Source organism: Sciurus vulgaris (genome assembly GCF_902686455.1).
Source record: "Sciurus vulgaris genome assembly, chromosome: 1".
In the NCBI taxonomy this organism is placed as follows: Eukaryota; Metazoa; Chordata; class Mammalia; order Rodentia; family Sciuridae; genus Sciurus; species Sciurus vulgaris.
The window spans coordinates 26,683,033-26,700,974 of NC_136461.1; the positions used below are offsets into that span (position 1 = coordinate 26,683,033).

General features: G+C 45.4%; 1 protein-coding gene across 2 annotated transcripts; it reads right to left on the bottom strand.

Moving 5' to 3' along the window:
- Positions 1–2,945: 2,945 nt before the first annotated feature.
- TRAPPC3 (trafficking protein particle complex subunit 3) lies at positions 2,946–14,741 on the bottom strand. 2 transcript variants are annotated; one of them, XM_079130454.1, is made up of 5 exons: positions 14,572–14,741; positions 6,427–6,524; positions 6,082–6,181; positions 4,159–4,412; positions 2,946–3,703 (listed from the first exon to the last, which is right to left on the bottom strand). In XM_079130454.1, the coding sequence occupies exons 1-5, from the start codon at positions 14,611–14,613 to the stop codon at positions 3,661–3,663; spliced, it is 537 nt and encodes a 178-aa protein (XP_078986580.1). In that variant the 5' UTR covers positions 14,614–14,741; the 3' UTR covers positions 2,946–3,660. The 2 variants fall into 2 exon arrangements, with proteins under 2 accessions (XP_078986580.1, XP_078986579.1); XM_079130453.1 differs by having other exon boundaries at positions 4,159–4,341; positions 14,572–14,735.
- Positions 14,742–17,942: the final 3,201 nt, after the last annotated feature.

The window sequence follows — 17,942 nt, forward strand, 5'->3', positions numbered from 1 at the left end:
TTCTAGTCTAGTTTAGTGGGAGATGTCCTCATGGCTGACAGGCCAGGCCCCCTCAGCCAGCAGGAAAGAGCAGTTGCTTCCCTGCATCCATCTGGGTTAACCTGGGCCACATGAGTGGTGGGGCTGAGAATACTGTTCCTCACTAACTTTGGGTTCCATCAGAGAAGGCTTCATGGAGGAGGCCACCAACCAAGCTGATAAGGGAACCGGGGAGAAGCAAGATGGTGCTGCCCTGTGCCTTAGTTCCCTCTAGTGCTCCTTAACACCTCCCCGCCAACCTCTGCTGCAGCTCACTCTACTCCCTTCCCTACAGAACTTTCCGCTCTCCTCCTGCCAGAGTGTAAATTGCCCCCAGGAATGTGCTGTGTCCCCAGGCTCCCCTGGCAGTGGCCATCAGATGTCCTGGGGTCAAGCCTGGCTCTACATGAAAGACTCAGGATCAGTAACAGTACCTCCTGGCCTGCTGCTTCCCTCCCCCTTGTCAGCCCTCCCCTCCCACCACCCAACTGGCTTCCAGGAAACGGCACATGGTAGCACTTAAGCTCAGGAGGATGGAGGATGCTTTTCCTATACCCCCACCTCCCACCAGCCACAACGAACTACTTGTTAGGAGACTATTTTAATTTTACTTAATGTGATTTCGGCTCCTGGGGTCTCTGTTGCCACCCTCTTCTTGGACCTGGATGCCCAGTACAAATGTAGGGGAGGCCAACCTCCCAGAAGAAGGTGTAACCTGAATATGGAAATTCCACTGTGTTAGGGGTCTGGGGCAGGAAGGGAGATGGCGCTCAAGATGCCACTCAGGAAGTAAGGGGGGCTGGCTAGGGGAAGAATCAGAGCTAGTCTGTACAAGGCAGGAAGCCAGTGTAAGAACTTGGGAGTGTAGACAGGCCAGACGTCCTTGGTCAACGTGCTCTTCCAATGCCCAAAGTTCAATAGGCAGGCACCTAGTTTGCCAGTCATGTGAGCTTTGCTTTCAAATCATATCAGGGTAACTAAAGGAGGGGGATACTTCAGGACTCTGGCAAACCTCTGAGATTTGCTTCATCAGGTATCTCTTCTAGCAAATTATGAAAACCAGAGTCTAGTGGTCAATCTCTGGGACAGTAGGGTGGTGACGTGGAGACCCCTGGTGGTCAAAGATTGTGAAGGGTGGCCTTTTCCAGAACTTTTCCCAGTTTGCCCCAAGCTCATGGGCTACCAGCATGGATTCCTCCATCCCTAGAACTCTGCCACAAACTAGGTTCCCTGGAAACGATCCTCACTGGTTAGTCTCTCCCACACTGGCCCCACAATCCAGCCCCACCTTGCTGGGAAGGTGTGGGGATACATCAGGGACAATGGGAATGGCTATTTCAGCCATGGTGTCATGGGCCAAGGGACACAAAACCTACAACCTGTCAACTATGGGGGGGGGGGGCATGGGGAGCAGGAAGGAGGCTGTCCGGGTTTGTGTATTTGGTGCTTTTGGAAAGATGATGAAGAAAAGTTCCAAATAGCTCTGCAGTCCCCAGTCCTTTTCCTTCCCTTGGCCCTTGGGAGCATATCACATAATCTTGGGGCTGTGGGTGAGAAAGTCACCAAGGGGGCCTTATTTCTACAGCTCACCAAACTGGAATAGTGCCCAAGTTTAACTCTGGGAAAGGAAATACCCAAAACCTCATGCCATATAAACGGCTGCTAGAAAGTAGAAAGTGGCATGGGGAGGAGGGAAGGGAAAGGGTGGTGCAGCTGTTTTTTGGCAGAGTTCAGACATTACACAATGCTTTCCACATCTGGGCCCCAATGTTCCCTTGCTCAGTCTTGTTCATTCATCCATTCAACTCTGGTGTGACTAGACCCAGCTTTGTGCTGGGCACTAAGGATACAGTTGACCAAAATAATCAAACTACAATGGGTCGTCAGATTTTTTAAAGATATTTATGTAAGAAAATGCCTTTATTTTTTTAGTTCACCATTTTTGTTCTTTTTAGATATGCAGAAAAATAGAATGTATTTTGACATATTATACATACAAGGATTATAACTTATTCTAATTAGGTTCCCATTCTTGTGGTTGTACAGGATGTGAAGTTTCACTGGTGGTGGATTCATATATGAAAGTTATGTCTGATTTTCTGTCTTTCCTCTTCTCTCCCTTCCCTTCATTCCTCTTTGTCTAATCCATGGAACTTCTATCCCTCCCCTACCCTGCTTATTGTGTGTTAGCATCCTCATATCAGAGAGAACGCAGGACCTCAGATTTTATCTGGAGAGAAGAGGTAAAGAGGCTCAGAGAAGAAAGGGATCCTAGAGGATAAACCTCCCTATTCTTGGTCCCATAAGAGTGACCATACCTTTTCAGAGGCCTAACCTAGTTGGAGGCCAAGTCCTGTGCAAACTTCCCCCTTTTCCTGGGGTCTCAAAACCCTGGTGCTACCCTTACACAACCAAGCCACACTTTGAACACAATTCATCTACAACTGGTTCTCCCTCAACTCAGGCCTGCCCACTAAACTTTGGAAGGCCCAGAGCCCCATTTCCACCCAACAACCTATCTAAACTCAAGGTCCTAGGCTGTCCCCAAGAACAGTGCTACCAAATATGGTCTAACCCAACCTCTGCTTCCTCCCTTTAAAAGCTCGGTAAGACTGGGAGAGGGAGCTGAAGGTCTGCTCCCCTTTCTCCCCACAAATGTTAACCAGGCCTCAAAAAAATATGAAGAGCATTGGTTTTGAGTTTGGTCCAATTTTAAACCCTGATATCTCTACTTAATAACTCATAACCTTGGGCAACTAACTTGTGGTCTGTCCTCTAGAAATACAATTATTGTCAATTAGATAATGTATAGTGTTCAGTACAGTGTCTGACGTACGATAAGTGCTCAGTGTTACCCCTGCACCACGGTTTACATGGTCTTTCTAGTCAAACCTTCCATGGCTGAGCAGAAAGAAAACAGGACATGATTGGGATTTCACTCAAGAATGTGTCTTTATTGAAGAATTTGTAAGAAAAAAGGATGGATCCTCTGTAAAAAGAGGAGACATTGCCTCCAAACAGCAGGGAGGAATGAGACCTGGGTGGCTTCCCAGAAGTCGGTGTTTCTGGCATGACTGGCTCCTGTGTCCTGGCAAGCACTACAGCATGTCGCACACTACAGTTAGCAATTCTTACCCACCCTTCTCCCAACCCTCCACCCTCCACCCCACAAGCCTGGATTCTCTACAGCCATTTGCCAATGGCTTTATGAAGGCCCAGGAATAGATGTGCCAGGCTTCTCTAAATGGGGTCAAAGTAGGTTTTGCTTTGGAAAATTCACACAGGAATGTAAAATGGTTTGAGCTCTTTCTAGTTCAACCAAAGACAATTACATCCAGCCCCTTTGAAGGGAAAGGGAGCAAAGAATTTCCCTTCTGAATGTGCACACTTGTGGGGTAACTGGACTGTATCAGTCTGCTCTTTATTAGCATGGAGAATGGAATAAGATTATAAGAATATATAACATCCGTGTTAGAGTCTCTGAGTTCCAGGGGGCAGAGGGAGCACGGATCCTTTTTGACTCCAACGAGTGCTCCTGCTGCCTACCCTCGAGTCCTCAGGATGGTCATTCTTCTCCAGCTGGGAGATTGTCTTCAATCCGCCTGATGAACCTCATCCGGATTTCTGTCACACCATCTCCTTTCAGGGTGTCCTGGACAAACTTGGCCTCCACAGCCATCTGGACCTAGGGGAGAGTGAGAAAATGAAGGGGCAGATGCCTAGCTAAAGACTAGGGAACCACTGGGGATGGGGCTGTAACTGACAACACCCACAGCTGTCCAAAAAGAAGGGCTGGTTTTCCACATGGATAGGGTGGCCAACTCTAGTGTTCTACTACAGAAGACAGTGATCCTAACCCATAAGGAGAAACTCAATGAGACTGCTGCCAAGTCAGTCAATTTGGGAAAGGATAACCCTAGACTGTGTGGCTGACAGCACCACTTCCCAGCCTAGTAGGGAGGATGATCACCATGTAGAAATGTCCAACTTGAATCCTACCTCAGCAGCATGGTCACTGCAAGAAGAGAGGGCTGGGTGGGCCAAAGCCCCTTCTCTTTCTCTTTCTCTCTCTCTCTCTCTCTCTCATTCAAGACCCTATTGCACTGTAGGTGCTGCAGAAGGTAAAGAGCTAACACTCACCATTTCCAAGGCTCCCCGCAGCACCCCACACAAGAGATTGGAATAAATAAGGGACGAGTGGTTATCAGGAAGTTCCACAAAGTCCACCAAGGGGTTATTTTCCAAAATGAGGGAGAATTCATCACCAGCTGGACTCCAATTAGTGATGCTTGGTGTGATGCCCAAGTACATCTTGAACGCCACCTGTTCAGGAGACACACAGTAGCACTATGGGGAAAGACAGCAGAAACTGTACAATGGGGAAGGCAATAGGCCTGCAAAGGAGAGAAACAGTAGCTCAGGAATAAACTGGTCTCTGAAAGATGACAACACCTTAGGTATTCAGGGTAAAAAAGGAGAAACATCTGTGCACAATTCCACACCCCTATCCTTCATGGTAGCATACAGTTAAGCAACTACTTGGTTCAGCATTTACTTGCACTTCTCAGTGGAAGGGAGAAGCAATCTTCAGACAGGGCAGCTGTCCTGAACCAGCATCTGAGCAGAGAGGTGCTGACCCGCCCCCTGTCCTCTGTCTGTGCTACCTGAACCCACTTCCTTGAAAGTGAATATAGGTCACTGGGACAGAATTACTTTCAAGACCTCCTTCCCTATCTACTTCCTAATTCCTAAGCTCTCTCCACTGTCAATTCTCTTGAGGATTTGGGTTATGGCCAGCATACTTACAATTCAAAGAACCATCCTTGAGGTAACTGACATCACAGAGCTGTGAAAGTTCTAGTATTTATTATACCATAACATATAATATTACTAATAGCACTAATGTTAATAACAGCAAATATTTACTATAAGCATAACACTATGCTAAGTATATTCATTTTACCTGAACGGTCTTGTCCATAATTTACTCCTTACAACAACCGTGTGAGGTAGCTCTTTTCATTTTAAAGATAACTGGTAATTAAAGATGTTAAAAACAACTTACAGCTGGGTGCAATGGCCCACGCCTATAATCCCAGGGGCTTGGAGGCTGAGGCAGGAGAATCTCAAGTTCAAAGCCAGCCTCAGCAAAAGTGAGGCACTAAGCAACTCAGTGAGACCCTGTCTCTAAACACAATACAAAATAGGGCTGGGGATGTGGTTCAGTGGTCAAGTACCTGAGTTCAATCCCTGGTACCACCCCCTCACCAAAAAAGCGACTTACACAAGAACCAGTAACTAATAAATACTGGCACCAGAATTTGATGTCAGGTTTTGCTACATCCTCAGCCTTTTTTTTTTTTTTTTTTTTTTTTTGCCTTTTTATTTATTTATTTTTGTTTGTACCAGGGGATTGAACCCTGGGGTGCTCTACCTCTTAGCTACATCCCCAATCCTTTTTATTTTGAGACACGTATTGCTAGGTTGCTGAGATTGGCCTTAAACTTGCAGTCCTCCTGCCTCAGTCTCCTAAATTGCTGGAATTACAGTTGTGCGCCACTGTACCCAGTCCAAAGTCCATATTCTTTTTTGTACCAGGGATTGAACCCAGGGGCACTTAACCACTGAGCCACATAACCAGTCCTTTTTAATATTTTATTTAGAGATAGGGTCTTGCTGAGTTGCTTAGTGACTCCCTAAATTGCTAAGGCTGGGTTTGAACTTGCAAGCCTCCTGCCTCATTCTCCTGAGCCAGTGGGATTAAAGCATGCACCACCGCGCCTGGCCCAAAGTCCATAATTTAACACCCATGCTACTCAGGTATACCTTCACTGAGATCATCTGGCTTTAATTTCAGTGGAGCTTTAATTCACAGGAATGATCCCAATTATTCTTCCTATTTTTTTATAATCTGCTCTTCCCAAACCATGGGGAAGGTTTCTTTGGCCCAAATGGCTGCTTAATCAGTCTTTTAGGAAATTAAGGGCCTAGGGCAGAGAAAATGGTAAGCAGTGCCTCCCAGTGGCAATCTTTCAGCACAGCCAGGTGGCCTAGGATAATGACCTTGGCAATGACATCTGCAGTTTCCCGAAAATCATGGCATCTCCCAACATTTGACCGTGCCAAAAAATCTTCAATCAGCCGAACTCCAATGTTATAGCCCCTGGGAAGGAAATTAGAGAAGAGACTATTATGGGTCTAAAAGTCTTACGTCTGAACATAAGGTTATTGTTGGTAAAGGGAAAATGGGGATAATCTCAAAATATTCCAATAAATGAGCTCAGTAGAAACTGTAACCCAAATGTTGGCTACAAAAGGGAAGACCCTGCTCATGGCTCTAAAGTACAATGTAGACTCAGTGTGCTGGGGAGCCCCATTCCTGTCTTTCCTGCAAAGGTGCTCACTCACATTTTATCCAGCTGTTTATTCACATCTTCATCATTTTCATAGTCCTTGCATAGCTGGGTGACAAGAGCCCCATAGGTCAAGGTGAAGAGCTCAGAACTCTAAAAGAGATTCAAAAGGCAATCAGGACCAAGCAGCACAAAAGGGACAGTGTGGTAAGACTCTGAATCAGCCTTGATGTAACTGTCAGAATTCAATGGAAGATCACATGGTTGCCTATGGGGAAGAACCTCATCCTCTGTGGACTGGTCAGGGAATTTGGGACCCAAGATCAACATACTAGGGCTGCAGCCAGACCCATTGCAAAACACGTGTAAATGGCACCTCATATACTGGGCAGTCTTTCTTTTAACACATCAAGGTGTGTTTCTGCCAACCCAAGACTCCAGCACAGATGCTAAGCAGACATACTCACTTAGATTCTATGAGTGACAGACCTGAAGAAGACATTTACAAACTAGCCTCAGCTATGAAGCATGCCTTCCAAAGTCTTAGAATGAGTGCCCTAACCTAGAATTAAGCTGCACTCCCAAGGCTCCATCCAGGAGCAGCCAAGGACTCAGCAGCCAGTCCATGGGGAAGGAAGGAAGTCCGAAAGAAAGTTCATTGCCCTTAAGATAATCCCTCTCCAAAGTCACTGGCACAGGAAAAAATAATGTTTCTCTTAATACATAGCTAAAATGTTTCCAGAAAAGGGGTAAGTCTAAAAGAAATAAGGTTTTTTGTATATTTGAACACAGTACTCACCTGAACTGGTTTCCATTACAACCTCTGTTAAAATCATAGAAACTCCTTCTCAGATAAAGAATTCTCGTCAGGCATGGTGAGGCATTCTTGCAACCTCAGAGATTCAGGAGGCCAGCCTCATCAACTTAGTAAGACCCTCAACAACACTTTGAGACCTGTCTCAAATTTTAAAAATAAATAGGATTGGGAATGTGGCTCAGTGGTAAAATGCCCCTAGATTCAGTCTCCAGTACCACAAAAGAAAATTAAATAAAAGAATCCTGTCGTGTACTTAAGAAGAAACAGAGAGGTGTGAAAGGTGAAAGGAATAGCAAATACCAACACCACAGAATGAAAGTAGCAGGCAGGGAGGCTTGGGTCAGACTTGGAGCAAAACCCCTTCTGTCTTCAAGTCTTCTGGGGAATGAAGTTCAAGAAATGCTTAGGCCCAACTCTCACAATGCCCATCCCTGCATCATCGTGGTCTGGTGGTGGGGTCTGCCAGTAATAACAATTGGAATGCTTTTCCTTACATAATGCACGCTAACTTTTCTTCATCAAATTTTCCGACAAATAACAACTCAGTAAAGCAGAAAGGGTAGGACTTAATCCCACTTCAGACTACACTGAGATCAGAATGATTAATTTTCCCAAGATCAAACAGCTAGTTAAGAAAAAAATTTGGGGGGGTTGGATCAAAGGTTTCCAACCAGAAGAATAAGAAGTTATACTCCATTTATGTAAGATGTGTCAAAATGCATTCTACTGTCATGTGTAACTAATTAGAACAAATTTTTTAAAATTGAAGGTTTCCTAGCCGATGTTCATTCTATCCACTGCTCCCCACAACTGTACTTTGTGTGTGCATGGAAGTGCTAGGAATTGAACTCAGGGCCTCCTGCATATTAAGTAAAAGCTCAACCACTGAACTATACCTCTGGCCCCCACAGCTGCAATATTAATAAGTCCCTTCCTCAATAAATACAAAAACAAACAGAAAAAATATAACCTTAAGGCACTGGAGTCAAAGAAAATCAATTTCATAATCTGGAAGCTCTTTGAACTGAATTGAAACAGTCAGATCAGGGTGTCTCCAAGAGACCATTTACCAAATATGGCAATTAAAGGAAAGCTATTAAGAAGGGGAATGAATTTTTAGTAAAGTCAAGGGCTTGGCACTAGAATGGCCTGGACATGAATGGATGGAGACCATCCAGCAGTTACCAGTCTAGAGAATTGGCACCACTGCATTAAATCAGGAGAGGTTTTCTTCCATTATTAATAAGTCCTTGGACGGAGACACAAAGAGCCTCAGTCCACCATGATGCCAAGTAACGTGCATATCTATACAATATCAAGCACCTTACATATACAGCTGCTCCCAATTTAGTGATAAGAAAAATCAGGGTCCTGGACACATCTCTCCATGGTGACATAATTAATATGCCTGGGACCTGTGATCCCTGACTCAGGTTCTTCACACCCTCTCTTAGTTTGCAAATCTGCCTCATCTTCCAACTATCCAGTCTATTTGGAACAATGAGTAACATAAATATATAACTTAAAGGTCTTCATATTTTTAAAATAGCAAGGGGGCTATGATATAGAAAAAAATCATTCAACATTTACCTATAATACCAAACAATATAGCCAAATAAATAAAATAATAAAATAATATGATTTGGGGCTGGGGTTGTGGCTCAGTGGTAAAGCGCTTTCCTAGCATGTGTGAAGCACTGGGTTTGATTCTCAGCACCACATATAAATAAATAAATAAATAAATAAATAAATAAATAAATAAATAAATAAATAAATAAATAAAAATAATGGTCCATCAACAACTAATAAAAATATTTTTAAAAAATAATACGGTTTTACAGATGGTGTTAATACTACCAAGAAAAATAAAGCACTAAAGGAGATTAGGGAGTGTCTATGTTCATTTACATGCATATTGGAGGGTGTTAGTTTTTGTTTTTGTACCAGTAATTGAACCCAGGGGCATTTAATCACTGAGCCACATTCCCAGCCCTTTTTATTTTTTATTCTGAGACAGAGATTCACTAAGTTGCTTAGGGCCTTGCTAAATTGCTAAAGCTGGTTTCAAACTTATGATCCTCCAGGATCATAAGGCTGAGGCACTGTGATTACAGGCATGCACCACCACACCCAGTGAGTGTTAGTTTTTAATAGGCAGTCAGGGAAGGCTTTACTAAGGTGACATTTATGTAAAGACCTAAAGGAGGTATTCATGAAGATAGTTGGTGAAAAAACACTAGGCAGAGCTAGATACAGTGGTGCACACCTGTAATTCCAGCTACTTGGGAGGCTGAGACAGGAGGATTGCAGGTTTGAGGCAAGCTTCAGCAACTTGATGAGGCCCTTGACAACTTAAGACAGACCCTGTCTCAAGAAAATAAAAAGGACAGAGGATGTAGCTCAGTGGCAAAGTGCTCCTAAGTTCAGTCCCCTGGAACAAAAAAAAAGGGGGGGGGGCAGTTAAGTGTAAATGTCCCAAGACTGGAGTATGCCTGGCATGTTTGAGTGTTTGAGAAACAGCTGGGAGATCAGTGTCAGTAGAGAGAGATGAGCAAGAGAGAGAACAGAAGAAGAAATCAGAGAAGAAACAGGGATTCATAGAGTTTAAAGATCTGGGTTTTGGGCCCTTTGTGACCCTTAAAATGAATGTTCCATAGAGGTCAGCTAATTCCACTAGTCCCATTTCTTCGCTGAACATAGATACCACATTCCCCTCATCAACAGAAACATGAAATCTCTGGGCTAGGGTTGTAGCTCAGTGGTAAAGTGCTTGCCTATCCTGGGTGAAGCCCTGGATGCAATCCTCAGTACTCCATAAAAACATATAAATAAAATAAAGTTTAAATTTTTTTTAAAAAAAGGAAGTGTAAAAAAAAAAATGAATCTTCTCTGCTGCAACATTTCAATTTGACTATTTTAAATTACATTTAATAATAACAATAATGATCATTAATACATAAATTTTCAGAATGTCTGCAGAGGTTCTTACCTCACTGATCCTCATAACCATGAGACCCAGATTAGCAGAACCAATATTAGCTATACCCATTTTATAAATGACACCTTAAGTAACTGAGATTCAACAGTCTTCTTATAGTTGAACACTATCCTGTAGAAAAACTTTGTTTTTCTAATTAATGATTATTCTCCTCAAATGTCAGTTTTTCCCCATCTGTAAAATGATATCAATATTATCTGTCCTTCAGTTAACTGTGCAGTTCCAATGAGATAATGTCTGCTGAGTAGTAAGTACTCAAGAAAAAGACACTGCTATCTTTATTCCTTTTTTTTTTTTTTTTTTTTTGTGGTGCTGGAGACTGAACTCAGGGCCTTGGGCATACTAGGCAAATGCTCTACAAGTTACATTCCCCAGCACTACTATTTTCTATGTGTGCCAGACAGCACCCTGAAATATGTACCAGGAAGGCAAGTAATAAGAAGTGAGATTCTGAATCAGTATAAGGAACTTTCTAACAATAAAGCACATAGAAAACTAGATTTGTAGTTGGAAGATCTAATTTACTGGGCTTTCTACTTCACAATCAGTTTGCTTTGTAAGCCTCAATCTCCTCCCACAAAACAGTAACAGTAAAAACCTGACATGCAATCACAGGGTTATTGGGAGAATCTAATGACATAATGGACTTGAAGATGCTTTGCAGACAAGATACCACAGGAATTACAGTAGTCGACAGGATCTCCAAGTACTTCAGTCACAACCTGAGCAGAGTAAGTTAAGCTAAGTCCTACCCTCAGGTGAGCCATCACGTGGTGGTTCTCAGAAGGCCTTATAGTTAGTGCCCCAAACAAGACATCCAATATCCTTAAAGTGGCTGATTTGAGAGTTAAGCCTCAAGAGCCACAATATTTTTTATAAAAACAGGTAATCCAATGTGAATCCCTTTCAGTGTGGGGACCAACCCTCTCTTATTTTCTGGCCTCCAGTCTGGAGACCAGAGTACATACTTCTCAAGGTACAGACTAGGACTTTATCTCTGCATCTCCCATGGCACCCAGCACAGGGCTTTGCAAAAAGCTGGAACTCAAGTAAAGTCTGCTGAACAAATGAACTGCTTTGGATAATACAGACTAAAAAGCAGAGATCCAATTACTTGGGCATACCAACCCTTCAGATCTTGGAAGACTTAAGTCAGAACAGTAATTAGCATAAGGCTGGGCTGATTGTGAAGAAAGTCACTAGATGGTAGAGTCTCAAACCAGAGAAGAGCATGTCAAACCAGGTGGCCACAAAGAAAATCATGTGACAAGTCCTGATCAGGAACCAGTAGGAACTGAATGAGAGGACACACTCAAACTTTCATTTCATTCATTCAGTAAAGAAATATTGATTGCCTAGTACAAGGCATCATTCGAGGTGCTGAGAACAGAGCCTAGAACAAAACAAATCCCTGCCCTCCTGGAGTTTACATTACCTGGAGGAGACTGACAATAAAAAGCAAATATATAATTTATAACAAAATATTCAAAATGAAATAGCGGGGGCCGCCAGAGCTGTAGCTCAGTGGCAGAGCACCTGCCTAGCATGTGTGAGGCACTAGGTTCGATCCTTAGCACCGCATAAAAATAAAGGCATGCTGTCCATCTACAACTACAAAAACAGTAATTAAAAAAAGGAAACAGTGCGTTGCAGAAAACCAGCATAGAGAAAGAGGACAGAAAACCAGACAGGTATCCAGGGAAGGCCTCTCTGAGGACATAGCATCTGGGTAACTGTGAATAAAATGAGGAGTGGGCTGAATGACTATGGGAAAAAAGGTGCACTTGCCTGAGCAGAGAAACAGCAGTTGTAAGAGCCCTGACAGAAGGAGTATGCTGCTGCCCCTCTCTAATGACCTCAACTAATGAAATGAAGACTACTGGAGGAGAAGGTGGAGACTACAAGTTCATGCTAAAATGATATTAAAGATGTTTTCAATAATGATTATGGGTGAAAAAAGTGTACAAAAATGAGAGCAAGATGCAAAAACTAAGGAATGTTCCTCTGCTCATATCATAGGAAAAGGAGGAAACAAACACTTAGCATACTTCTTGAATTTTCACTATCTCATCTAATCTTAGGTAGTCATTTCCATCCCCTCTTCATAGATAAGGAAACAAATCAATCTAGCAAGCCAGAATTCCAACCAACATCCATGCATTTCCTTCTACTTGATGCTATTTCCTAGCAAAATATTCTATTCTTTTAAACTCTTGGTATTTTCCCCCAAACAGAAATTTTTTTTTCCTTCCTTCCTTCCTTCCTCCCTCCCTCCCTCCCCTCCTCTCCCCTCCCCTCCCTCCCTCCCTCCTTCCTTCCTTTCTCTCTCTCTCTCTTTCTTTCTTTTTCTTTTTTGAAGTGCTGGGGATTGAATATCTGGGGCCTTTTGTGTGCTAGGCAAAGGCTCCACTGCTGAGCTACAACTCCAGCTCCCCAACAGAAATTCTTTTGTTTTGTTTTTTTGGGATTGAACCCAAGGGTGCTTAACACCCTTAAGGCAGCCATACCACCAGCTCTTTTTATTTTTTATTTTGAGACAGGGTCTCACTAGGTTGCTTACAGCCTCACTAAGTTGCTGAGGCTGGCTTGAAACCTGCAATCCTCCTATCTCAGTCTCCCAAGCAACTGCAATTACAGGCGTGCACCACCACACCAGGGCAAACAGAAATTCTTAACCTGTGATCCATGGAGTACCTTCAGGGGTCCACAAATCCCCAGAAAATAGAAGTAAATGTTTTGTATTTTTGTTGTTTCTATTTTTTCTGTGCTGGGATCAAACCCAACTTGCTAGGTAAGCACTCTACCAATGAGCTACATTCCTGGCCCCTGTGTATATTTGTACATTTAATATATCTGGGGCTGGGGTTGGGGCTGGGGCAACCCCAGCTCAGTGGCAGAGCGTTTGCCTAACATGTGTGAGGCACTGGGTTTAATCCTCAGCACCACATAAAAATAAATAAAGCTATTGTGTCCATCTACAACTAAATATATACCTGGGGATGGAGATATATATATATATATATATATATATCTATATATATATATATATATATATCTGATAACTGGGGAAAAGAGACATTGCTATCATTAGCATCTCGAAAGGGATTTGAGAAAGAAAAGGCTAAGTACTACTCCAGAGTAACAGGGCTTCCCAGCACCCCCTCTCTTTTTTCTTTTCTGTAGAGTTGGAGATTGAAACTAGGGGTGCACTACCATTGAGCTACATCTCCAGTCCTTATTTATTTATTTTTTAATTTTGAGAGAGGGTCTCACTAAGTTGCTGAGGCTGACCTCAAATTTGTGATACTCCTGTCTCTGCCTCGAGACACTGGGATTACAGGCGTTTGCCATCGATTCCTGGCTCCTGCAGCCCATGTCTGATGGCTGTTGCTGGCATAAAATGCGAAGGTGTGAGAAGAGTTTAATCATCCCATCTAGAGTGGAGTGTCAACCTACAGTGTCTCGACAGTCCAGCATGCAACCTCAAGTACTCAATTATTTTTTGGTTTTGGCACTGGGGAGCGAACCCAGGGCTTCCTGCAAACACTTCTGTCACTGAGCTACACCCACAGCCCAGATGCTGTTTTAAATTCCAAAACAAAGATATGGCATGGGCAATTTTGAAAGGAGAATATGCCACAGAAAAGGAACAAATACCAGAAAAGCCCCTTAGCTTGGAGAAAAATGTTATCTCCAAAAATGTTGACCCAGCTCAACTTTATGGGACCATGAGGTGTCTCGCTAGTCCCAGGACAAGAAGGAAGCCACCACGGCACTTCCCCTATTACAGGCCCTCCACTCTACTTACTTTGGCCCATTTCTTACTCTACTGGAGAGAAAGTTCCTTTTTAACAAGACCAATATCTAAGCACTTCTCGCAATGCCCACAGCAGTGTGAGAGACAGTATATCCCAGGAGTTTGAAGTTAATGGAATTAGAAAGTCATGGGCTCAAATCCTATCTCTTCTTAGGTGTAAATAGGGGCAAGTTACCTACCTCCCCAGCTGTAAAATGGCATAACATTCTCCCCTAGTAGTGTTACTCTGCGGATCAAGTGAGATAATGTACGTCAAGTACTTGGCCCAGTGCCTAACACGCATAGAAGACCAGTCAGTGGTAGTTACTGCTATTTATCGCCGTCGCTGTTGTTGGTTTAGCACACCAGCGGCACTCAGGCACTGAGGGAGCGGTCCCCTGGCGCGAGCTACTCCAGCGGTCCTACAACCTGCCTCAAAGCCGGGACGGCCCTTCACTGACCCACCGGGCGGCCTCCCGCTCCCACGGCTCTCAGAAGGTCTTTTCCCCACCGCGCCCGCGCTCGCGCCAGGCCCCTTCCCAGTATATCTCCATTCCCCTGCCCGCCGGAGTCACGCGCTCCAAGTTACCATTTTCTTGCTCTCGGTGCCACGGTTCGCCTGCCTCGACATGGTGCCGACCGCCCTGCCCCGCCTCGCCTAGCCGCGCCACAGGACCGCTCGGCGACCCCACAAGCTGGTAGACTCTGTCGCGGCCTTTTGGACTCCAGGACTGACGGCTCCGCCTCACTGCGCCTGCGCGGCCTGCCGAGAGGCAACACGGGAGTCGTGGTCCGGCCCACGAGAGTAATTCCTCCCGATAAACGTCGGACTACAGCACCCAACAGCCCTGCCAGCCGCCCCGCCTCTTGCGCAGCCGAACTACAACTCCCGGAGTGCCGCGCGCGCCCGGCTCGCAGAGCTTGGCCCCCTGCTTTGCATTCTGGCCGCTGGGTGGCGTTCTCCGCTTGCGGTAACCCTGTATCATCCAAGCTCTGTCCCCTTCTTTCCCTCCCCCATGCCCGGCTCAGAGATGCTCTGCAAATTCCTCTCCCGGCTAGGTCTTGGAAAGTCCCTCTTTCGAACTAGCTTCTTCCGCTGTTGCTGCTGCATTTCAGCGCCAGAAGCTCCTAGGATGTCCGAGAAAACTAGCAATGGCTCACAAACAGATCTGACTTCCTCATTTTACAAATTTTTAATGACAACCTACTCCGCGTCAAGCATTTCACTAGTGGCTTTCTTTTCACTTGCCATCTGTTCCCATACACAGCCAGTCCTTGCATCCTACCACCTGTGGCCTCATGATGTAACATCCAATCTTTCAGATAAAGTTCAAGTCAATTTCTTCCCTTTCCTGCCTTAGAACAGGTTTACTGTCCGGTTCCCATAAAAGAAAGATAGAAAGATCACCAGCTGTGACGGCAGTCAGTTCTGAGTTTTAATCCCAGCTTTACCATCTGAGGCCAGTTGCTGGGTCTTTGTCAGTTGTGAATTAACAAGGCAAATATGCAAAACACTGGGCACACAAAAGACACAACGTAAATGCATATTACCTTCCAGTCACCAGTTATAATCATAGCCTGACAAATGTTGGGAAATGTGCTGGATGAACCCTCATTCACTACCAAGGGGAAGTCCTACAGTTGCTGACCACAGCTCTTCGGTTTCAGCTCCAGCCGTCCCTCCTTAGCCATTAACTCTGACCCTGCTGGGGCAGATGTGTTCTTGAACATCTTTCCTCACTTCAGCCTGGTGACCTGACTCTGCAGCATCTGTATTCTAGCCCCTACCTTTCACCATGACACCCAACCAGCCTGTCCAGACACCAATCAGCCAGGCTGGGGGACCCAGGATTCCCCCAGTCCCTCCCTCAGGGTACAGGACCAATCACTATTATACTTTTCTCCCTGTGGCACAGACATTCTGGGGCCTCCCTAGAGGCAGTGACCCCTGACTCTTCTTTCCATGTCATGCCTGCAGGGGAGAGGGCTAAAGGCTGAGGACTCTGGGAAGAAACCTGAAGGTTGGTTGAGCGGGGTGCAGGAAGCAGGGGTCACCTACCCCTGGGAGGCCAGCATAGCTAGAGAAAAATCTCCTACATTCCCAAGAGAGAGGACAGCTGAGGTGAAAGCTGCAGTTGGCCAGCCTGTCTGTCGGTCTGGGCTCCTCCCTCTGGCTGCCTTGGCTGCCCACAGAAACCTGAGTCACAGTCACAGCCAGCCACCCGATCCCACCCAGCCTGCTGTCAGGCAGGGTGGTTCTGAAGAGACTGGAGGTGGAGCCTCTCCCAGCCAGTCTCAGACTGAGATTTTTCTCTGCCTGTGATTCCTTTTGAGGTTGCTTTCTCTTGGGGACTATCCTCAAAGTGCCATCAGTCTTGAATTAAGGGTGGGGATGGGGACCATCTATTGATCTATGGAGTCTCCTCCTTGAGCAGATTGGAACTTAAAAGTACAAAATGGGTTCAATCCCTAGCGCATGTGCGCACACACACATAAGAAAGAAAAAAACCTTCCTTATACAACTGATCTGAGGGTTCTACTTCTCAAATTTCAGTTCCTTCCCATTACTTCCAAGGATCAGGACACTTAGGAATACCAGGTACCCTCTCCCACCCTCATCTCTTTCTACCTGGAAAAGAATATGGGAGGGTCAGCTATCCTTCCCTATCAGGGGTTCTAGACAAAGACCCACCTCCCAACGGGTTGAACCTACTTAGTCCTGAATCTGAGTTCCTCCTCACTTCAATCCTTCTCTGTTCTTCCCCCTCCCCCAAGAGCGGGAAGGAGGAAGGCAGCTGGTATCACCACTGCCCTAGTCCCAGCCCCAAGCAGTAAGCCCTGGAGGCTAAGTCTCCCCAGGAAAGCCAGTTTGGGTTAGAGACCCCTTTCTTGCAGCAGTAACTTGGGGGTGGGGTGGGAGTGAAAATCTGATGTCTGTTCTTTCCGCTGCTCCCCAGATGGTCCCTCCCACTTCCTACTTTGTGGGTGTGGAGGTGGCATCCAGGACCTCAGCCTGAGATTCATATCTCTGAGTCAACTCTCCCAGTGATTTCTTTCACCTCTCCATCAGGTTCATCCTGGACCTTGCCTTACCAAACCTAGAAGGTTCTAAGTGCTCTGCTTGTGCTGCTGCCCTCCCACTAGGGGGATCAGGAAGGAGACATATTTCTGATTCTCACTCAGGGACCTGCCCCCAGCCCCAGCCCAGTCTTGTGGTGAGACTAACTCAGGCCTGTTTCTGTGGAGAAAGAGAGGACTACTCTGGGCTGCAGAGGCAACAGAGTTCCCTGCTCCTCACTGAAGAGAACAGGGTGTGTTGGTGTTTTAACATCTGATATTGCATATACCCTATTTCCCATTCTCTGGGATGTCTAACATTTGTGGGACCAAGCGGAGCCCCCAGGTATTGCCACCTAGTCCCAAACTCAGAGATGCATGCCATCATCAACTCTTTCAGTTGCTGGGGCCTGAGATCTGCTGGGGATCTGCTGGAGAGACAGGAGAGGCACCTATTCCATCTATCTACTGTGATTGCATCAAATCAGGGGCATTCTTGATCCCCTGGTTCCCCACAAGCCCTTGTCCCAGGCTGCCTGTGGGTACATCAGTTGTGCAGGAAGCCTTCCAGGGCTAGCCTGGACACCTAACCCTCAAGTGGTCTAACGCCCAGATGCCCTGTTGATGTCCTGCACCAGTATCTTGTGAGGGGCTGCAGGAATCTCAATCTGGGAGGGAAGAATTTGTCAACCTTGGCACCTATTATGGTTTGGATGTGAGGTGTCCCCTGAAAGCTCATGTGTGAGGCAATGCAAGAAGGCTTAGAGGAGAAATGATTGATTGGGTTGTGAAAGCCTTACCCCAATCAGTGAATTAATCCCCCTGATGGGATTAACTGAGTGGTAACTGAAGGTGAACAGTGGCTAGTGGAGGTGGGTCCCTGGGGGTCTGCCTTTGGGGTAT